Genomic DNA, 22,403 nt, shown 5'->3' with positions numbered 1-22,403 from the left:
AACATACACAAAATCTCAATTATATTACCTTGGATGTCTTGGTAGTGGGTGATTTTCTATCTGCAGTTGTGGGGCTGATATGAACATTAAGTTCTTCTTCATTGGTCCCTTCATTTTCCAGCTTTGGCTCTTCAATGTCAGCAGACTCTGACTTCTTAGGCACTAAAATAAGAGAACATATTTATAATTCAGATTAGTTTTAAAAATCTATAGTATCAAAAAAACTTTTATCACTCTGTAGTGGGGTTTGAATAACCCACCTCTTTTTTTCCTTCTGTCCCTGATTAGTTTCTGGGTGATCCTCCTCCAGCGGGGCTGAGAGCTCAGCAGCTTCAGTTTGGACACTATGGACAGGTCGTTGCTTACGGCTGGACGTAGCTCATTAAACAGAAAGCGTAGACGCTCAATGACAGGGGCACACACCTCTTTATATGAGCGACCTTGCTCCTGATGGGTCTAAAATAGTAGGAACAAAGCCAAAATGTCATTTAAACCATGTTCTTCATCTCTTCTCCTGTGCACCACAAGTTACCTGCAGAATACTGTTTTCATTATTATGAAGCAGGAATCATACCTTGATTAAAGAACACTTTGCCTGGTAGACCATGCGGCACACGTCAATCACAGATTTAGGGAGGGACCTCTGTTTCCCTTGGTCCACACCCAAGGCACATTGACTTACAAGTGAAAGAGCAATGTGACCTGAGACAGGTGGAGATTTTTGGTTAAATTGCTGTAACTAATAATAGAGCTGGAGATTGTGCAGTTGCAGAAAGAAATATTTCAGTGCATCTTAGCTTCATAAAAAAAAAAAATGTAGCGAAATAAATTTCAGCGATTTAAAAGCCTTTAATTTATCCTCAAAACTTAAAGACCAGTTGCTAGGTTACCGAGGTCTTGATGTTTGAGCAGGCAGCAGAGCAGCAGGCGGCCAACCTCCTCCACAGGGTGTTCCGGGGGGAAGGTGATGGGTGTAATCAGATGGTACTGCTTACAGCAACGTTCAATTTGGCATAGGAAGTCCTATAATGTCACAAACAATAAGAGAAGATGAAAGCATGACTTCATCCTTTGGCTTCATGCTCACTGCCTCACTTGTCTCGTGCTTGTACCTTCACAGTGTGGTCCTGAGTGGTGTTGTCAGCGATGGCCTGCAGGAAAGGCTGCGCATGGTCACTGAGGGTTAATCTTCGGGAGTAGAGTTTGGCTTTGTCTGGGGTGGTTGTTCCGAGGGAGGTGCAGTGGTCTTCATCCTTCTCTTCATTGTAATTATAGTGGATCTGACTGGTTTGCAGACCACCAGAGAAAATAGAAGACTGGAGCCATTCTGTGCAAATAGATGAAGATTTTGAGTTAAAAATGAGATGCAGTTTTTGCACATGCAGACCAACATCTGAATTTCCAAACGAGGTTAAATTAATTAAAAATCATGAAACCCACTGGCACATTCAATCTCAATGGGGGACAGGGGAGTGCTCTTGGCCAGGTAGGAGGCGTGGAGACCCAGTAGCAATCCCAGGTTCCTCTCTGTGTCAATAAGAGGGGAGGACAGACTGCTGAGGTCTGGAGTGGTGACTGTCTCCTGGTTAGGCTGTAAATGATATCATATAATAAAACCAGAGATTAGAACCAGTGATAAAGTAATGAATTACAAAAAACATAAATTGGGCTAGCTGGTACCTCCATATACTGGCCAACACAAAAGGCCTGCATTGATTCTCTGGTGTCTTCAAACTGCAGAGCAGCTTCCAAAGCAACCACAGGGTCCTCTCCTACAAACTGAGCTGAGAAAGATATAAAACATAAATATAATTTATACAATCCATAAAAACTGCCTGGAATTTTACACAATAACGGTTTATTTTTATCATTACCCAGGATACTGTTTCCTGTTAACGACTGCGACTGAGCCTGGAAGTCCTTGATGTCATAGACCTTTCCATCTATTACTGTCCAGAAACCACCGTCTTTGTTGTGATTCTCCAGGTCAGCCTTGCGGATGAGGGAAACTTCTTCATTGTTCTTGGAACTTTGACCTGTGAAGAAGGACCCTGCCACAGCAGAATAAGAGCTAGTTACGTTTAAATCATAATGGTGCGAATAACCATAAAATGTACAATTTTGATAAATCCACTTCAGGGACAAGAGAGTAAGATAAGTCATTTTCAGGCACGACCTGCGGAGGAACTCTGGATAATTAAGTCCGGACTTTCTCTGGAGTCTGCCTTTCAACCATGCACAACACAGCAGATGGTTCTCTGCTCACACGCTTTCACAACAACAAATTTGACGCAGGATTCAGGTGAGGGGTGGTGATTCACTCGCAGTGAATCCAGCGGGGGATCTCCTGCTGTGCTCTTACATCGGATTGTGCTGACTTTCTGCCGACTATATACTAGAGGGGCAGGCGGAGATCTCGGACATTTGCATTTATACATACACATCCTTCGGAGAAAATGTGGAGGATCTCCGGAGTTCAGTGCATGTCTGAGAGCAGCTATACTGTCAGTGTTTTACCCATAATGCCTGGCCACGCCAGATCCTCGTTATCATCCCTCTCATGTCCTGGAGCCAGGTGATTGAAACGGTCCACGTGCTCAAGGAGTCCAGCAAGGAGAGGGATAGAACCAGTCTCCTGCATCAGACCTGCATCAATGGTGAGGAGGAGGACGATGGACACCACCAACTCAGGCAGAAGCACTCCTACAAGTGAAGAGACAGAAAGCCATTCATAACAGTCGAACAAGCATCTTAAAAGATGTGATTCTCATCCTGCACACACATTTCTGCAAGAGGGATTTACCAGTTAGATCTCCCTCAATAACACGAGAGACTTCAGCAAAATGGCGGCGACCAGTAGAGGCAATACTTGTCGCCACTGGGAGGATGTCTCCAATGTGCGTACATAAAAGAGCTATGTATTTCTTTAACAGGGAACCAACACCGAGAAGCTCTGGATCTGCAAAAACAGAGGAATCAAATGTTTCCTATGTAGAACTAATATTTAAACCAGCATGAGTAGAGAGGGCATTTGGGTAGAAAGAATGACTCACTGTATCCATTCACATTCTCTGTGCCATTGACTCCCAGGTAGAGTTTGCTAACAAGCAGCCTCTGGAAGCGCAGCAGCAGGTCGAGAGATGCCGAGCGTTCCTTGCTGACATGCTCTGCCTCTAAATAGTTGGATATGCGGCAAGCAACATCCTTCAACCGTGCAATGGTCTGGGAAGCAATGTTCCTGGAAAAAAGGAAAATGTAAATCTGTTGGATGGCATTGAGGGGTAATGCTGTAGAGTTTACACAGAAATTCAGGCACAGTGCATGCACCTCAGCAGCTGCTGCACAAGTTGCACTAGAGGCAGGCTCTGTTTCCCTGCTGACTCGTAGATGCCGGTGTTGATGAGATCTTTGTCCAGCATGGTGCGACAACGATGCATGGTGGAGGCATTGGCCTCCTGCTCATCGATCTCCTTCTCTTTCTGAGCCTCCTTCTTTGCTTCAATATCCTGTCATGAACACAAGAGAGGGTGAAAACTAAATATTTATTTGTAAAGATAAATTAAACAGAAATCTGTCCTTAACTTAAGCTGTAGCTCTGTTTTGAATAGACCAAATAGCCGACTAAAAAAAACCAACTTTGACCCTGGTTTTAGGAATTTCCAGTTCAATCAGCCTCTCAAGCCAAAGACAAATCTTCATCTACATTTTGTTACACATATAGATGAGGCCTTGTTGCCATGAATACATTGTGTAAAAGAGTAGAGTGATAACACACACCAACCTGTATCTCAGCAGTGATGGCTGCATTCAGTGCAGATTCCAACCCTCCATCAGCCATTAAGCTACTGACCAGCAGGTCAATCATGAAGCGACGTCCTGCGCTCACACTCATCTCATTTCCAGAAGCTGAAATAAATACAGAAAACCTCAATCTACCCAGGCCTATCTTTTCTTCTGTACACATGAAATTAACAGAATGAATGGACTACTGAGCACCCATTTTTGTGTTTCATCAGTATTAGCAAATGTTGGGATTTGCACTCACCAGCATTAGGCAGAAGTGAGGATAATGCCCTCGCTCTTTCCTCTGCAGTGGGCAGCAGCACTGACCAGCCACTTTGGAGGACAGCTTGGGCAGCTGCTTGCACAGTATTCAGCACCCCAGCATTGCTAGCTAATACTACCACTGTTTGTTTCAGGTTGTTGAGCAGCACACTGCCAAGCCCTAATCCCAACTCCTCTGGATTGACCTGGTTACTGATGGCAGCATGGAGCTATGGAGAGAGAGAGAGAGAGAAGATTTCCATAAGGGTCACCTGCTGTTGTTTTTATAACTGAAATGTTAGAAATAACGAGGCACAGTCATGAGGTAAAGTCTGCATTAGAGAAAGGTCTGATCTGTTGACAGACCCCTGCCTACCTGGAGCCTGAGCAGGTTGAGTGTGGCTACTACCATACACTCCTTTTCCTGTGGGGGAGGCCAGTCTGAGCTGCCATCCATTCCCTCGCTGACCTGCCTCAGGAGCAGGTCCAGCTGCTCAAAGGACATGGGACATACGTCCACTACGAAGGGCACCCGCTGCCCAACAGACCACTCTGAGCATGAGGACCAGGCAAAGCTCTGAAAACAAACAAATGCTCAGTGTTGAATCTATCTACACTCATTATAACTATGGGAAAGTCTTGTATATTACCTGTCCTGGGCCACAGGAGATCCCCACGATGTGTTTAGAGTTGAGCCCCGGCAGCGCCTTGGGCTGCTTCTTGTTAGAAAAGAGTGTATCAAAGTGCTGGAGTTTATCGTTGCTGCCCCAACTGTGCACCTCTCCATCGTCTGTCAGGGCTAAGCAGTGGGTAGATCCCACGGCAACATCCACAACTTTCTTCCCTGATGCATACAAAAAAGCCAGAAATCAGTATTCGTATTTTAAAAGCTACTGACGATTTTCTTTTTTATAGGCAACTCACCCTCTAAACTGTCGAGCAACTTTGGGTAGCGGACGTGCTCATCAGTGCCATGACCAAGACGTTGATTGTCTCCTTTTCCCCAGGTGTACACTTGGCCATCTTTGGTGAGGGCCACTGAAAACTGGCTGCCGCAGCACACCTTCACTATGTCCAGGTCCTGAAGCTTCTCCACAAGTTTGGGCGTCTTGCAGCCGTCACTGCCTCCTCGGCCCAGTTTGCCGTAGTCTCCGTCCCCCCAGGACCAAACCTGACCTATGGTAATAAAGAAGGTGAATTAAAAACAATACTGTAATAGTTTGAGTAATGCTGCAGGTTTCTTCAGTGAGAGCTTCAGCCAGCAACCACTTCTTACCATTTTCTGTCACAGCAAGTGTTTGTGCATCTCCACTTCCACATGCCACATCCACTACCTTCAGTCCCTTCAGCGCTGTCACCAGCATGGGCGTAGTCTGATCCTCACTAGAGCCTAAACCCCAATCAAATGAAAAATGGATTTTCAGAGATTTATCACACACACCAATGAGAAAAGGCAAGGCAGTGTCCTGCAGGTTCAGTGGAGATGGAGCTCACCGTGGCCCAGTCGACCATAGTTCCCTCTGCCCCACGTGTAGAGCTCGCCATCAGCCGTGACGGCAGCGCTGTATGTGCTTCCGCAAGCGATATGGACCACATGCTTTCCTGTCTGTTTCCCATTGAAGGCCGTGATCACTGCAGGCTCTTCAAGATACCTGATAGAAGCAGTGAGGGAGCTGATAGAACACTGAAATACCTTTCCCCAGTTGTTGTAATAATTTGGGAAACAAACAAGAGGCCTTTAAGTAACCTTCATTTCAGGTTTGTATTTTTTCAGAAAATTATTAATAACACACATTCTATTTATACAACTGTCAAGTTTTGATGTTTTCATTCTTGTGTAAAACAGAGGTATTCAGGTCAGCTCAGCTCTTTTGATCTATAAAGCATTAAACACTGATAAGAATGTCCTAGATTTGGGAAAATAATGTGTCTATGTTTCCACTATCTGCTTCATCGAACATTTAGTGGAGCTAAATCTGCTTTTTGTGAATGTCACTTACAAGTCCTGTATCAAAGATCAGATTTAACGTACATTCTCTCCCTCTCAGTAATTATTTTATATCATGTAACGAGGTGGAAACATCAAACTGGATGACCTCTGAGGAATTAAAATATCCACCAGGTTATTCTCAAGTAACTTACGTCGTGTCTCCATGTCCAAGGCGGCCACCATCACCGCAGCCCCAGGAGAACACCTCCCCGTTGGCCGACAGGGCCAAGTAGTGCTGCCCGTCAGGATGAGCTGCGAGCTTCACAATCTTTCTGGAGCTCAGAAAGTGGATCAGCATAGGAGCCTGCAACATAATAATTCAGTGACTTAATCTGCAGCAGAATAAAGGTTGTTTATTAGACAGGTGTACATTGTTTGACAGTAAATAACTGCATTACACAACTGACCAGGGTTGTGCTCTTGTAGTTCTGAGTGTAGACAGCACTGCTGCGGGACAGGATGAGAAAGCCCTTCTCTGAACAAACGATTTGTGTGACTCCGAGGCTGGACAGGGCTTTGCACTGAATGGGTCCACTCAGATTGGGATAAAGCTTCCACCCCAGCAGGCCCCAGGAAATCACCTCCTGTAAGGATCCCTGGAAGAAACAAAGTCATAGAAGGACACAAAGTCAGTCACATGATTGTTTGATGTAACTTCTCCTCCAGCAAAAATACATGGCCATGAAAATTAATTTTTCAAAGGTTCATTTTTTATGGTTATGTGTTTTACATAACCATCACATTTGATTAACTGCTGTTCCTTGTTTTTCCCACAAAAGGATTGTTACTTGGGTTAAGTCTGAGGGTGACCATGTTTATCCGTGTGTTTATGTCCCACCATACTCATACCTTACTAATTAGCACAAAGATCATTAAACAATCAGGAAATTCCAGAAGTAGCATTACATGACATAACAAAAATTAACAAATCTGTTCATCTTTGCCACTTGATAAAAAGAGTCTTCACCTTGTGTGACGTGGGAGAGTTGCACTGTGGAGGGCTGCAAGGAGAAGCCAAGCGATCCAGGTGGGCCATGATCACGACAGCTGTTTGGCGAAGGTCAATGGCTAAGTCATTATCCTGAGGCAAGGTCAAGTAGCGCAGGAAACTCTCATTTGGACTTAAAGGGGCAGTCAGGATCTGGAAATCACAGAAATGAACCACAGAGAACTAATTACATTTTATTCTCAATCAGGAATAGGGGAGCAATCCAGAGATCAATGTATTTTAAGAAAGGTGAAACATTTAGTTTGAAAGGATTCTTGGTCTCTCATTGTCTTATTTTAAAATTACACAGTAAAAGGCAACCGTTCCAATTCCAATATTTGTTTTGTGTCGAACTGAGGTTTTCACCTCAGCTTCCTCTTCAGGAATGGGCTCTTCCTTGCTGCTGTGTATGTTCTGAAAGCGCTGCAGGAGGGGTAGTAGAGGAGCACTGGTTCCCTGGGTGGAGCGCTCGTTGTCCATCTCTCTTGTGCCACTTTCCCACAGACGCAGCAGTAACATAACAGCAGACAACAGCTGACTGGGAAAACATGAAGATGAGAGGGCAAAGTGAGCAGTGAGGAAGAAGTGCATTTCAACTGCAGTGTGGTCACAGGATAGCACATAAGCAGTTACGGAGTGTATGTGGTTACCTGAGAGTGCCCCTCTGCACAGCCAGCTCCAGCAAGATGGCCAGGACTAGGTGCTGGTCCTGTAGAGGAATGTTGCCTTTGGTGGAGGCACTTCCATGTACGTCACTAGTCCCAAAAGAGAAAAAAAGCATTACTTATATTATTAAGTACCGTAGCAACTGATCATTAAAAACGGGGGATGCCACAGTGCAGTATTTCTTTCACAACACAGGTGATACTGATGGTGATACACCAGACATTGAAGAAGAAGAAAAAGTGTGTGTTGCTTCAGTGTCTGTAGAGACTTTTATTCTAATGTAGCCCCATTTTCCGCTGAACTTGAAGTTGCAGTGCAGTGTTTCCCATAACTCCCATACAGTAACTAGACTGTCGGCTCACTCTTAATAACTTGATCTCCAAATTGTTTTTTGCACCATTGCTTCATTAGATTTGTATGTTGTTGTGAACACATCTGAGCAGAGAATCTGCTGCTGAGATGTTCATGTGTGAAAGAAAAAATCCGGAGAAAGTCCAGACCTAATTCTGCAGATATACTCCATAGTTAATGTCAAAAAACAGCTAAACTAATTATTGATCACTTGAAGTTTTAAAAATTAGTATTTTTTAATTAATGAATGTGGATGCTACCACTGATACACAAACATTTACCAATGTTTGGCTGGTGGGCAAATTATGTATTCTGTATGTGCCTGAGCACCATGTAACACTGGTCAGGGCAACAACCCTAGAAAAAACAAACCTGAGGAACTTGGTGGCTCTCTCAACAACCTCCAGCCACACTGATGACACAGTTCCCTCATCAAACAGTGTGGCCTCTGGCAGAGCTCGCAGGGCATCCAGAGACTCCTGGAGAAGCTCACTGCAAAGATCTGCATCATCTCCTGTAACAAAGCACAGATAATTTCCAGTTTATAAATGGAATGTAGCATTTATAGGCTGAGCAACATAGAGGTCACCCTGAGATATTAACATCAGAAACAGTTAAACAGGCCCAGTCAGCACAAATGTGGAATTCATCACATTTCTGATTTGCAATATATCCCTAAATCTAAAATTAAAAAGCAGTTAATGCACATAAGCATGTAACAACACATATAATGTAAATTGACCACAAGTAGGTCCAAAACCAAATGTCCTTAGTATTTAGGGAAATAGTATAGGAGAACTATTTTAATCACTGATTCAATCTGAGATAATTGCTGAATGTGAGCCCATTCCATCTTGCATGAATTTATGGAAGCAGCAAATTTCACCAGCAACCGATCAAATTAACTGTTGTTACAGTCCAACTGAAAATCTATCTCTCCCCAACATTTGGAGAAACATTCACTCAGCAGGTGGTGAGTGAAAGAGCACATTGTTACACTTCTGTTGTTCTTACAGTGTATTCCAGGAACGCAGCTAGACTGAGGATGAGAGGCTTAAGATTGAGTGTGTGTGTGCACGCACTGCTCATATTACAGGAAGGCTACAGACAAGAGGCCGGCTCTTTGTTCCGACCCAGTCCCTGTGGACAGGCAGCTCTCAACCTCACGTCAGTGCATGATAAAAATAAAAACAGTAACTGTACTTGCAAAGCTGTCAACGAAGAGCTTTTAAACAAACATAGCTGCTGCCAAAGCTGTTAATTATTTGATTTGATTAGAATACGTCATAGTCCGAAGTGCTGCTGCACTGGAATGTTTTACTAGAATACTTTATGTAAACTACAATAAAGGTTCAGTGTGTAAAATTTAGGTGAAAGGGATCTATTGGCACAGAGTGAATATAAAATAATCCTCATGATGTTTTCACTAGTTTGTTTCATTTAAATTTTACAAATGGTTGTTTTCTTTACCCCAGAACAGGCCCTTTAAATTTAAATACTTTATATTTACATTGAGGGGACCCTCTCTACGGAGGCTTCCATGTTTTTAAGATTAGTCCAGACTGGACAAACTAAACACATTTTGAGTTTTTCTGACAGGGTTCTCTTACATGTTTGGAAGGGGGAGGGGGAGGTGAAGGGTGTTCAGCAGCAACATGCAATTTCACCTGTAGATATTACTAAATTCTACACACTGTACCTTTAAGTAAATCCTGAAATGAAAAATATATTAATTTTTAATTTTTAACTCCTATGACAAACATTGATAACTGATAGTTCCAAATCTATCCACCCTTTTGATTTTCAGCTGCATAAAGATTCAGAGCTACATGTAAACAAATGATAATTGTTCAAGTTAAATTCATTCATATAACAGAGCGTTTAAAAACAATTCTGACAAGATACCCAGGCTCTGTCCTGCATAGCTCCTGCAGTCCTTCAACTCAAACATGAACCCAACATATTTTGCACTGCAATATTTTTAGCAGTAGCTAAAAACTGCGATATTTTTAGCAGTAGCTAAAAACATCGCATTGCGAAATATGTTGCTTAAAACAGAGCATTGCGTAATATGTTGGGTTCGTGTTGTCCAGGAGTTCTTTACTATGAGCAGCGTGTAAAACGGTGCAACATATTCATCAACAGCTGTTGAGCAAATATCCATTACTATGACAGCACTCATCATTACTAAGGGGCCAAAGGTCTTCACTGTTAGTGCACGTTCACATTCTTACCTGATCTCCAGGCCCGACGCAGGAAAGCAAAAGCAAAAGAGAGAGCTGCCCTGGAGCCGACTCTGGCCAAGCCCTCAACGCCTTTACTGACCGGACGAGGGCTGAAACAACCAAATTAACAACAAAGGGATCAACTCAAATTCTGTTGATTCTTCAGTGACATTCAAAGTATATCAAATGCTGACCAACAGAGCACTCGTTCACAAATGAACAAGTGTGGAACACAGTAGAACACTAGCCTACAAGGAAGAGCTACATGTAGTATATCATGCACACAAGATACATACTGGAGTTTGCTAAAGAGGAAGAAAAGGGGAAACGTGGATTAGTGATTTACAGCTGTATGCCTCCGCCAACCAGTCAAGTTGCGGTTACAGCTACAAGACATGTTCCTATTGTGAATGTGTCTGACCTGAAGAATCTCCTGCTGCAATCTTAAGCAAAGTCCATGTTATTGTATAATGTAATTATATTGTAAGGTGAAGACAGCTTTTGAGAGTGGGAAGCTGGGGTCATCCTGGACACATCACCGACTAGGACTAGGACCACTGCAGGACCTGCAGTCAAATCTCTGATGCATCTAACCTTCAACGTTCCTGCTGTGAGGGAACAGCAGTAACCACAGACACACCTGCTAAACTCTAGCTACGTTATGTGTTTTACCTCTTATTGTCAGCAGCAGGCAGTTGTGGGCTGGGGGCCGTCTTCCAGCGGACCTCATATTTTTCCTCCATCATGCTGTGGCTTAGAGAGATGAGGTAGCGCTCTAGGATGACCAGGCGCTGGCGCAGGCGTTGGGCAGAAAGAGTGCTTTTGGCCATTACAGCTGAGAGCTTCTGTTGATCGTCAACCAGGACCATCAGACAATCCTTCAACTCTGTCTCATCTAGACACACAGGGAAATGAGCAATAAAATAAATCGTCATCCACGACAATTAAAAGAGTACAAAACAATTCACAATCAATTTAAATTGCCCAGCTGCATTGCTTTTCTTTTATGATTACTCAAGCCAGAAGGATTTTAATTGTATTATTAATCTGTTTTCATTAAAAAAGTGCCCCCTTTTAAAATACATAAAAAAGCAAATGGCCAGTCTATATTTTCCCAGGCTTTCAGCATGGTTAAAAAAAGATCACGCTAGTTTGTTTGACCTAAAAGAATAAGTGTCCACTGCACTGTAAACATAATTACCAACAAAACATTTTGATATTAATTAATTTTAAAATAACAAAACGTAACAGATTAATCACAGACGCATCTGTGAAAAACTCTGTCCATCCAATTAACACGCTGCTACATTTTAAATATTTAAATGTGGCCTTAAATTTTTTACATTTCACTCTCAAGTTTAAAAGAACCAGGGATTTTTAAGTTAACATGTGCACAGATAGTTGCAATATAAACATCAATAAATGAAATGACAAAATACATTATTAAAACAACATCTCATCATCACATTACAGTACTTAATAACACCAAGAGCGAAAAGGGTCCTGTGACACTGAGCATATTACTTGTAGACCTCACCAAAAACAAAGTTAATGCACCATATTTAAAAATTCTCCCCACTAGCCGTCATCACAACTAGTCCTTTGTTCTGATCTGGTTCAGGAGAAAATGCTTTATTGTGTGTCTGCACAGAAGCGCTGCAGGGAAGACAAGAAGGGCCAAAATAGCCAGTCTCAAATCCACTTAAGCTTTATATAAGCCAGACTGGCCTGAGGTTGTATGAGCCACATAAGAGTCAGCTGTGCTCGGCTGTCAGGACAGATATGTATCCCAGGCAGACAAAGTCGCTTGCTATTTATTATACATTATCAAAGCTAAAAAGTTACTTGTGCTGCAAAAATATTACATTCAAAGAGGTTGATTAATAACAGAAAGGTTGATTTCATATGCAAAAGAGGAAATCAGAGCAAATCTGCCATGTGTCCGTGGACCATCCTGATTTCAAAACAATGGCTTGGGTCTGAGCTGTAACTGCTGAGGTCGACATGTTGCAGGTATCTGAGCGCTCAGTGGAAAAGCAGGAAGTATGCTGTTTGAACTTAGAGCATCAATGAATGATAAAGCATCAATCATGTAGCGACCCGGTAACACACACACACTGTACAACACAAGACCTGTGTGGTTTCCGTGCTCAGTCCACAAGATAAGAGAGAAGTAGCCGAGCAGCTAGAAGAAAAGCCGAAATTCACAAGGCAAGAAGACCATCCCCCGACCCTAGTGCTTATCTGACACCAACACACCACTGTCCCACCCAGTCCCTCTAGTAAACACAGCTTGGGTGAGAGACACTACCCCTCACTGGACCAAATTATGACACCTACCAAGATTACTCTCCAGAGGGGTAAAAATAACCTCTCACTCCTGCACACTGCGAGTTGTCATTTAAGAGTTTCCACAACTCACGTGACAGCAAAAACATGTGTACATCAGCAGGGCCGGACAGACTTGACACCACTAAATACAGATGATGACCATGTGTCGAAATGGTCGCTATCAATGCATCTGGTCAACATTTAGGTGTTGTGAAACCATGAGATCAGTGGCCCTACTCAGAAACAAAAAGGTGTAAAATAACAAGACCTATACCAGGAAACAGGGACACATAGTAGTTCGCTGGAACAGCATTCATTGTAGGTCGACACATTTAACATGTTTCAGGATGCACGCTCACCTGGTTGCCGCCCCCAGTCCCAGGACTCAATGATGGAGTGATGTACAGATGCTGACGTCTCCTCCTCTTCTTTCTTTTCTTTGTCGTTGGGTTCATCCTTCTTCTGAGTTCCAAAGCAGTCACAATCTTCTAAGAGAGGGAAAAAAATGGGACATCAACTTCATTCCCATCAGCAAGTTCAAACCGGCCCGTCTCTGTGTATAAATGCCCCATGTTCTCACAAACAGATGGCAGCAGCATGTGAAGCTGTCAGAAACATAAGAGGCTAAATTAATACAGTAATCTCACAGTGACAGACCTGGGTGAGCTGATTCTTCTCCGTTGAATGTTATCTCCTCATCTTTTACCATTTCATTCCACATCTCACTCAGTCCTTCTGGAGAAAACGCCCGCTGCCAAAGGAAGTCAGAAACTGAAAATCAGTCCACACTTTTAAATGTTAAGTTTCTATTCACATCTTTATGTGAGTGTTTGCTTTGAAAAGTCTGCATAACTGTGTCAGTGACAGGTACCATCACTGTATGATGGCATTACTGTATAATTGCAGCTGAAATAGATCCAAGAAGACCAGTGATTATTCCTTAACATTTTTGTTTTGTTTTCTGTATAAATAAGACAAATAATTTTACAAACAAACTACTCCCAAAGATAAAAAAACAACAAGTGTACAAAACATGTGCATGATCCCCATAATCTAAATGAAGAGGATACATCTGCAGTAAGATGAGGTGTCCTCTCCTTAGTGTTACACCATTCATCCAGAGCTCTGCTTTACTAAGAAGTACTCTCAAGTCAAGTATCTGATGTCTTAAATGTCAAAAACATGTTAGGTCACCAATGACATTAGACCAGACACTAAAAGTACCTTCAGCACTGCAGAGTGCAACTCACAGGAAAACATTGACACCCTTCCTTCATTTCATTCTTCATTTGGTACTGTAAACCAATTGTGTAGTCCAGACAGACTGCAGATGGTGGAGGTGAGAGCAGACAGCTTGTGCCAGTCTGTTTTGTAGTATGAGAGTCATTCCAGTCTCACAGCCACCTCTATATTCATCATATACTAAAACCCATCTAAGAAATTACCACCAACATGAGTGTGTTTTCACAACAAACATCTTAATTTACAATAATACTGTTTTACCTGCTATGTAATTATAGGATATATATTTTTACACAAGCACAAAAACTGCACATGAAAAACAATCATCATCTTTGCAAGTGGCTGCAGACATGTCTTCATAGATCATGTCTGTCAGTTTATTACACACCTGAGCACATGCGACCCAGGTAATAAGCATCATAGAAAAAAAGGATAATACATGACATTCATCAGCCTCGACATAATGCAACACAGCCACACTGACAACAGTGGGGAATGAAGCTGTTTCTCCTGGATGTGTATAGGGAATTTGTCTAACTTGAAATAACTGTCACTTCACCTCCGTATCATCTGACTGAACCCACAAATGTCCATGCAGTCATTTCATTATCAGTCCCTTCTTTAAAAAGAAACATGTACCTGTAAGTCTATCTTCAGCCATTTGTCATGAAATCTCATCTGAGCATCGAGGGTAAAAGACGGAGAAGGCATCTTCCCCTCCCCTCTCCTGGCTGCAAAGGCAGCCAGCCTGCAAGATTAAAGAGATGAAAAGCTGTGTTATAGCACAAATTCACAAACCCACAGTTGGATGACATTTAGAAAGTGATGAGTGAAATTTGTAAGTGACTGCAAATCAATGAGGGCTGAGCTGATGAAAATAAAGTGACTGTCCCTGGTTTTGATTTAGATCAGATACAAGTTAACCACAATCTATTTTAAGATAAAGACTCACACTAACATTAAGTTAAAACCTGGGGAATGATCACAGTCAGGGCAAAGAAACATGACAAGCCAGTGTTGTCACTCAAGTGTAAACAAAAGGGAATCCCGACACGATTTTTCGAAACACACGACTACACCATTACAATCATGAGTGCTGAGTCTTTAAATACACAAACTAAATGTAGACAGCGTCTACATGACGTGTTATTTCATTTGATCATGGATGTTTCTGTTAATGCAACGATGCAATGAATGCTCCATATGATCTCTACCTGTTGGGGTTGTATATATACACTAATGTTGGGTATGACTCCTTACAGCATCACTGTGACATGTAGGATATATCCTGCATTAGCTTCATTTAGATGTTTAGCGCTGAGGCCACAGATGTGTCCAGAACTATAACGACACATGAGTCGATCGCAGAAGACGAGAACATCTTAGCATTGCGGGCTAGCAAGGACACGGTCTCCATCCACCTTCACAACGTGGTAATAACACAATTATCACATATAACAACACGCACAACCCCCCACGCCTCCTCACGCACACTGACACCGCATCACTGCGCTTATATATTACAGCTAGCGCAAGGTAAGCCTCACGTTAGCACTGTAGCTACAGGCTAACAACTTAGCCTGCTACACAGCTAATACCAACACGGCGTTAGCTAGCTGCAGCGGCTCCGCTCGTACACGGAGACATGACAGTGCACCGAGCGGCGTCACCCTCAGTGCGCACACTCGACGGGCCGCAGGTCGGACTGAAGCCCCGAGTACCTGCAGTCTCTGCTCGGGCTCCTCTCGTCCCCTCTGCTGCTCTGCTGCATCACTCACTCCTTCATCATGGCTGTGATTGACAGCTCCGCTGAGGCACGAGGCATGGAAACAATTTACGTAGTCATCGCTGGAGGGACGAGCGCCACCGATGTGTACCGACACGGTCCGGCGAGGCGGGGCTTCTGCTGCCAGGCGGTCCGTCGGCCTCAGAAAGGTCTAACTCCGCCCACCGTTGTTGGCCGGTGTTCTAAAGTGTGCGCTCCTTTTGGATTCGAGGCGGGACTTAGGTGGGGCGGGGTTGGAGAACAAACATCCGGCTAGAGGGCGCTGTTGTGAAGGGGCTGCATGTGATAACAGCACAACTTGTTCACATCCATTCAATGACATTTACTTGATTTAAATATTGTTAAATAAAATATTTCTCTGCTGTCATCGTCAATCTATTGTAAATCTATTCTTTTTATGAGTTAATTCGAAAAGTTAAGGTCTTCTTCAGTTTAGGTACAGTATTTTAACTATGCAATGCTATCTATCTATCTATCTATCTATCTATCTATCTATCCATCTATCTGTCTGTTTGTCTGTCTTTCTGTCTATCTATCTATCTATCTATCTATCTATCTATCTATCTATCTATCTATCTATCAGTCTGTCTGTCTATCTATCTATCCATCTATCAGTCTGTCTGTCTATCTATCTATCCATCTATCAGTCTGTCTGTCTATCTATCTATCCATCTATCTATCTGTCTGTCTATCTGTCTATCTGTCTATCTATCAATCTACGTATCTATCTATCGATCTGTCTATCTATCTGTCTGTCTGTCTATCTATCTCTCTGTCTGTCTTTCTGTCTATCTATCTATCTGTCTGTCTGTCTATCTATCTCTCTGTCTGTCTTTCTGTCTATCTATCTATCTGTCTGTCTGTCTATCTATCTATCTATCTATCTATCTATCTATCTATCTATCTATCTATCTGTCTGTCTGTCTGTCTGTCTGTGTATCTATGTGTCTGTCTGTCCATCCATCTACAAACCGGCTATAAAGAAAAATATAACTTCTTTGAGCGTTTGATGCCTTGCTCATAAGCACTCCAGCTGCAAGACAACATATTGTCTGTCTTTTTAACTTAGTCCTTGGGTTGGATTAATTTTCATATTCATAACATTTGCAATCCTCCAAATGTTTATGTGTTTGGTTTTTATTGATTTGCTTTGTTCTGTCTTTTATGATGCAGGTCCTCTGGCCTTTATGCTGTTTCCCCATTTGAATTTGTGAACAGAATCCCTCGATAAAAAAAAAAAAAGATTTGTGCAGTAAATCTGCAGTAAAGCTCTAATTCCAGCATTTAGGTGACTCTCCTTTATACTTCATAGCATGTGTAACCATAGCCCAGAGTCAATGTGGTCCTCCTGCAACTCTGAATGGGAGTTCAAGGTGTAATGTCATTGTTGGGGACAAACATACATTACATTAAATTTGTGTTGTCTTCCAAGAGAGGAGTGTAGGAAAGAGAACTTGTTTCGGCACTGGTGTTGTGGGGCTCCAAAAATAAAGCCTGTCTAAGGTGTTGTGTATCTTTGACTTCCCATTTATTTACACCACAACACTGACAACGTTGCTCATCATCATCATTATTGTGTTCACCTTAGCACATAAGAACCAGTGCACATTCCAATTCATCACAGTCCAGTTACTACGAGCAAATAGAATGTAACACAATGTAATTATACATCTGATCACACAGGCCGCCTCCTCCTCCTCCTCCTCACTTGGAGTTCACCTCATGCTCCACCCAGTGTTCAAGTAATATATCACATGTTGACACCAGGGTTCTGCATGGACATCAAATAAAACAAACTCTACTGTACTATGGCTTCATCAGTCTGATTGTGATGTGAACAGCCTCTGGAGTGTCACAGTGGGTTTCCTTGTATCAGACTGTCAGTGCAGGGTGGGGGGGGGGGGGGGGGGGGGGGGGGGCCTCACTGGACACCTCACCTGTTTAATGTAAACTCAACCTGCAGAACAAGCAGGACTGAGCCCCTGGTGCAGGAGGGACCGCGCATGCGCACCAACATGTGACTGTGCACACTGGACTTTGCAGTGAAGCTAACAGCTAACAGCTAAAGACAAATGAGAGACAGACGCTGTCTTCATAGACCTTATATAAAGACGCAGCCATGGACTCGGGACCAAGCGTCAGTTCTCTTCCAGTTACCGGGATACTTATAGCTGTGACATCAAGTGTCATCAATGGGTCGACCTTTGTGCTGCAGAGAAAGGGGATATTACGCTCCCGGGACAGAGGTAGAGTGAGCCAGAGGTGGGGTCAGTCCGAGCAGCCCGGGAGAAGCGCTGGAAGCCATTCAATGATGTAAACGATCAGTAGAGGCCATCAAAGTGAACTGTTCCCTGTGTTTCCTGTAGGGGGCTCCTACCTCACTGATGCGCTGTGGTGGAGTGGAACACTGGCCAGTGAGTATGGCGCCATCTAGCGGCCGTGGGTGCACGGTTCAGTCAGAGTTTGGTGCTCCATGTCCCCTCATCTTGTTCTCCATTCATGTTTTCAATGTTTTTATGAACCTCATCAGTGGTTGTTGGTCAGATTGGGAATTTCCTGGCATACAACGCGGCCCCTGCTGTGATAGTCACACCACTAGGAGCACTCGGAGTGTTGTTCGGGTAAGAAATGTGTTCCTACTTTGAATTATCCAACCTTCCTGTTGATGTGATGGTTTGACAAACTAGAACAGTGTACAGTAAAATTGTACGATATCATGTGCAGTATTGTGTGCTACATGTATCACTTCATCATCATTATTATCACACATAGTATTATATCAATAATCTTATTGTAGTAAGTTTATTTTCTATATTTGTGACATTGGACACTGGTCGTCTCTTAAGATGTTTTTTCTCCACTCATGTTTTTTGATACTATTATCATTTTTTCATTTTAATTGTAATTTGTTATTGTAACTTGGAGCCTGATCTGACTCAAGAATTTCCTTTTGGATTAAAAACAATTTGTCAAATCTTATTTTCACCGTACTATGCTTAAACCTCACCAAACCACAGTGAGTAATAACAATTCAAGGCGAGTGTGGTGATGTTTTTGTCATCTAAAAAGATACAAACACACACACACACACACATATATAAAATCAGTGGGATTAACTCTTAGCCTTTTGTAAAGCTGCAAATTGATTGATTAAAAAAAAACATTTTTATTATTTAATCTACTCATTTTCTGCCACACACTCTAATCTAGCTCATGTTAACCAATTAATTGTATAGCTTGGAATTATTCCTTTACACAGTTTGGAAGTAAAAGTGCATGTACTTATACTTATATATGTAGGCCTTATCTTGTTTTACTGATATATAGATTTTCTCTCAAATAAATCACAGATATATATAAACTGCAAACCACATGTTAAAAGTGGTGGTAGTGAAAAGTCTCAAATTAAGGGAACACTGTGTCTCAACACTGTGAAAACTATATTACAATGAATCATCATTAGTACAATTTCAGGTTGTGTCCATTATGTTGTACCAAGTTTGTGAGCCATCATAATGTGAAGACAACGGGTGCAAAGTCAAACTAGAACATGGCTGCACTGTGTAAAGGCTTAAAGGATTCCATGGGTTTCTTTGTGTGCATGTAACACAATGCTGTGTTTGTGTGGTGCAGGGCTGTGCTGGCTTCATGGATCTTGAAGGAGCATTTGAACATCCTGGGGAAACTTGGCTGTGTTCTGTGTTGCTGTGGCTCAGTCGTGCTCATCATTCATGCACCTAAATCCGAGGCTGTGACGTCGAGACTGGAGCTGGAGGAGAGGCTCTCAGATCCAGGTCACATTTCAATTCAAGCTGGTTTGTTACTTCTAATGAAAACACATTATAATGACTTAACGCCTTTGTCATCCCGCAGTGTTTGTAACGTATGCCCTCCTTGTGGTCCTGCTCCTGATCACTCTGATCACGTGGATCGCTCCGGCTCACGGTTCATCAAACATCATGGTGTATGTCGCTATATGTTCCCTCCTGGGCAGCTTCACTGTTCCATGCAGCAAAGGACTTGGTCTAGTGGCCCCAGACGTGTTTGGTGAAGGGCCTCTGAGCAGCAGAGCTCTGGCTCTCTTCCTGGGCTTGCTGGGGACGCTGGCTGTCAGCATCCTCATACAGTTCTTCTTCATCAATAAGGCCCTGGAGTGTTTCAGCTCCAACGTGTTCGAAGCCATATACTACGTGACGTTCACATGCACTGTGATTCTCGCCTCTGCTCTGCTCTTCAAAGAGTGGACGGCGTTAACTTTAACCGACAGCCTTGCCATGCTTTGCGGTTTAACAACAGTGTGTGTCGGGGTCGTCTTACTACGCATCTCCCAGGAGGCTTTGATTACCTGGAGGAAGAGGGAGGCTCGAGAAAAGACGGACTGATTGAGAGGTTTTCTACTTTACATGACTGTAAAGAGTTTCTACTTATTTTGTACCATGTTAATGACAGGTTCATGACCAAAGCTTCAGCGTATTTAAAACTAGTTTCTGTTAACATTATAACATTGTGCAGGTCTTACAGTGTGATCCTCAATCATCACAAACAGTAAAACACATTCCTGAGTCTCCAGCTCAAACATTGCCTGGGGACTAGTTAATTTGTCAGACACAAATAGTTCTACAAACTATTCTGTTTATTTATATATACAGTCTCAGTGTAGGATCACAGACACTTTGACTTCTTCAGTCTGACTTCTGAAGTGGTCTCTTTAGAGTTGTATACAACATGAGGATCAACATTTAGTGTTTTGTCAAATGGATGATTTGTAAAGTGTATTTACAAATGTGAACTACTGCTCTGTGACCAAGTATTGTTTTATAGAGATTTTAAAAAGTGGCTACAAGTGTAATTTATACAGGAGTCAGAAATGGTTGAATGGTGACGCTTTGTGACTTAAGCAGCTAACTGTCCTTACATGGGGCCTTGTTTTGATAATTGTTTGGTTAAATTTGTTTTATTTTAAAGGAATAAAACTAAATCAATCACTAGTTGCATGTCAGTATTTTTTATAAAATATATAGTTTTTTTCTGTCCTCATGCAATGTTTGCTTGAATCTTTAATACACTCAGGTTCCTGCTGTAAGAAACAGACATAAATACCTTAATGTACTTTCCATCATTCCTCTCCACAGATGTTAGGGCTGCCACCTTTTTTATAAATCTTAGTTAATCTGCTGTTTTTTCCCCATTAATCAATTTGTCTATAACTCTTCATCTGTGTTTTCTTGAACCAAAAGACTACATCACATTTAATTTGCAAAAATAAAGTCTTCACACTGGAAAAGTAGTAACCTTAACTAGTTTTTCCTTAAAAGTTATTGGAACATCATCATATACAATATATTAGTGAGCCATTCATTTCCTGTCAGACAAATAACTGAATAATTGACTGAATATTTCAACTCTGTTTATGGTCTGACCATGTCCTGACAAATAATGAATTCTTATCGGTTTCTTCCAATGATAGCGGCTGAATTCAAACTAACCTGTTTAGAAAACACCTTCACTGTAAAAGGCTCCTCCATTTTATTCACTAAAACTTTGTACACATACCATTAAGATAAAATGTTGCTGTTTTGTAAGACGTGCTTATGAAGAAAAAACACAAATTTTAAATCTACCGTTAGTTTGTGTCTTTTATGATTGTTTTGATTTGTTAAATGTCCTTGTATGAATTCATAAATGTAATGATTTAGTATATTAGACTTGAACAGGTAGATGTTGGAACATAGCTCCTTGCCCCACAGCCCTGAGCAGGTGTACTGTTGAGCTCTCTCCCACGTTGTCCAGCACCCTGGTTTCCCCTTGTGCCATAGTCATGACCCTGTTCTCTTCCTGAGCCATCCGTGTGACCTTGGAAATAACAAGATCCTTCTTCACCTTCTTGCTGGCTCTGGACCACAAGATCGGTGGGTCACTCCATCCAATCCTGTTTGGACTGTGCCCACCAGCTCCTTGTGCTACATCTTGCTTTCTGAACCTCCTCTTCCAACCTCAATTTCCTCCCCGTAAGTGTCACCACAAGGGCATGTCCCTCACATCAGCAGAGCCCCTCACCTCCATCACCAGCCTTGCCTTCTCTTGCCTGTATCCAAGGGTACTTTATTTTAGGAGCAGTGTGTCCCATCCATACAGTCTTGTTGTTTAGAGGCACTGGAAGTCTAAGCCATCTGTGGATGAACGAGTTGGCTTTTGCTTCCAACCTGCTTAAGGCTGAAGAGGTGTTTTCACTGAGCTTCAGTAGCCACATTACCCTTAGGTACAAGTTGAAGCTAAAGCACCACACTTGCCTGCTGGCAGTTACTGAAGGGTCTCCTTGTCTGAGACAATGGATGTGGACAGCCTTCCTACACTACGGATGGGCTGATCCACAATGCAAGAAGACAACATAAGAAATGTTCAGAAATCCAAGTAAAAGTGCCAATTTTCTTTTCTTTTCATTTCTTATATAATTAATGTATTATGAGTCCATCTGCAGGTACCATATTAAATCTCAGAAAGAACTGCAGTGATTTTGATCGATAGAAATTACCACCATGATTTCATTGTAGTAAGTAAAACAAATGCATCACAAAATGTTTCATTTGCAAGCAAAAACCACGAATTCATTTAAATCCTTTAAATGTGCCTTTGTAAAAAAAATCCACCCTGTGGACAGGTCACCATCAAGTACTTGAAATAGGTTTCCTCTCTGGTTTCTCGCCAACATAACCAGTCCGTCTACTGTTTTTTTTCCCAGCTGCTCATAATGTAATTTCGGAAAATGTAATTGCAGCCCAA

General features: G+C 42.3%; 2 protein-coding genes across 4 annotated transcripts in view; one reads left to right on the top strand and one right to left on the bottom strand.

Moving 5' to 3' along the window:
- The window catches only part of herc2 (HECT and RLD domain containing E3 ubiquitin protein ligase 2), a 41,363-nt gene extending 25,626 nt beyond the window's left edge, over positions 1–15,737 (bottom strand). Inside the window, exons 1-31 of one of the 3 annotated variants that reach the window (XM_069522475.1) lie at positions 15,559–15,737; positions 14,477–14,585; positions 13,253–13,346; positions 12,955–13,083; positions 10,937–11,159; positions 10,274–10,374; positions 8,412–8,553; positions 7,673–7,777; positions 7,389–7,560; positions 7,002–7,175; positions 6,442–6,630; positions 6,187–6,338; positions 5,539–5,696; positions 5,321–5,434; positions 4,969–5,220; positions 4,695–4,888; positions 4,421–4,621; positions 4,046–4,274; positions 3,782–3,906; positions 3,328–3,506; positions 3,054–3,238; positions 2,804–2,959; positions 2,518–2,703; positions 1,875–2,051; positions 1,681–1,784; positions 1,441–1,591; positions 1,113–1,327; positions 891–1,023; positions 575–702; positions 261–456; positions 29–162 (exon numbers count right to left, since the gene is read on the bottom strand). In XM_069522475.1, coding sequence (XP_069378576.1) covers positions 29–162; positions 261–456; positions 575–702; positions 891–1,023; positions 1,113–1,327; positions 1,441–1,591; positions 1,681–1,784; positions 1,875–2,051; positions 2,518–2,703; positions 2,804–2,959; positions 3,054–3,238; positions 3,328–3,506; positions 3,782–3,906; positions 4,046–4,274; positions 4,421–4,621; positions 4,695–4,888; positions 4,969–5,220; positions 5,321–5,434; positions 5,539–5,696; positions 6,187–6,338; positions 6,442–6,630; positions 7,002–7,175; positions 7,389–7,560; positions 7,673–7,777; positions 8,412–8,553; positions 10,274–10,374; positions 10,937–11,159; positions 12,955–13,083; positions 13,253–13,346; positions 14,477–14,585; positions 15,559–15,608 — 4,857 coding nt within the window. In that variant the 5' untranslated portion in view covers positions 15,609–15,737. The remainder of the gene's footprint in view (positions 1–28; positions 163–260; positions 457–574; positions 703–890; positions 1,024–1,112; positions 1,328–1,440; positions 1,592–1,680; positions 1,785–1,874; positions 2,052–2,517; positions 2,704–2,803; positions 2,960–3,053; positions 3,239–3,327; positions 3,507–3,781; positions 3,907–4,045; positions 4,275–4,420; positions 4,622–4,694; positions 4,889–4,968; positions 5,221–5,320; positions 5,435–5,538; positions 5,697–6,186; positions 6,339–6,441; positions 6,631–7,001; positions 7,176–7,388; positions 7,561–7,672; positions 7,778–8,411; positions 8,554–10,273; positions 10,375–10,936; positions 11,160–12,954; positions 13,084–13,252; positions 13,347–14,476; positions 14,586–15,558) is intronic. The other 2 variants (XM_069522477.1, XM_069522476.1) reach the window with 2 other exon arrangements.
- Positions 15,738–17,610: 1,873 nt separating this feature from the next.
- On the top strand, positions 17,611–20,611 carry nipa1 (NIPA magnesium transporter 1). The gene is made up of 5 exons (XM_020080736.2): positions 17,611–17,869; positions 17,990–18,037; positions 18,154–18,244; positions 19,257–19,417; positions 19,497–20,611. Exons 1-5 carry the CDS (start codon positions 17,743–17,745, stop codon positions 20,003–20,005), a joined length of 936 nt encoding a protein of 311 aa, XP_019936295.1. The 5' UTR covers positions 17,611–17,742; the 3' UTR covers positions 20,006–20,611.
- Positions 20,612–22,403: the final 1,792 nt, after the last annotated feature.

This window comes from Paralichthys olivaceus, chromosome 3, assembly GCF_024713975.1.
Source record: "Paralichthys olivaceus isolate ysfri-2021 chromosome 3, ASM2471397v2, whole genome shotgun sequence".
NCBI classification, from domain to species: domain Eukaryota; kingdom Metazoa; phylum Chordata; class Actinopteri; order Pleuronectiformes; family Paralichthyidae; genus Paralichthys; species Paralichthys olivaceus.
The sequence above is the reverse complement of the archived record's forward strand: the minus strand, read 5'-3'. Positions and strand labels throughout refer to the sequence as shown.

Excerpts from the sequence above, each read along its gene's own strand:
- nipa1 (XM_020080736.2), top strand. The coding sequence starts at position 17,743 with ATGGACTCGGGACCAAGCGTCAGTTCTCTTCCAGTTACCGGGATACTT. Across the intron at positions 18,245-19,256 it reads GCACTCGGAGTGTTGTTCGG|GGCTGTGCTGGCTTCATGGA; the intron begins GTAAGAAATGTG and ends TGTGTGGTGCAG. Across the intron at positions 19,418-19,496 it reads GGAGAGGCTCTCAGATCCAG|TGTTTGTAACGTATGCCCTC; the intron begins GTCACATTTCAA and ends GTCATCCCGCAG.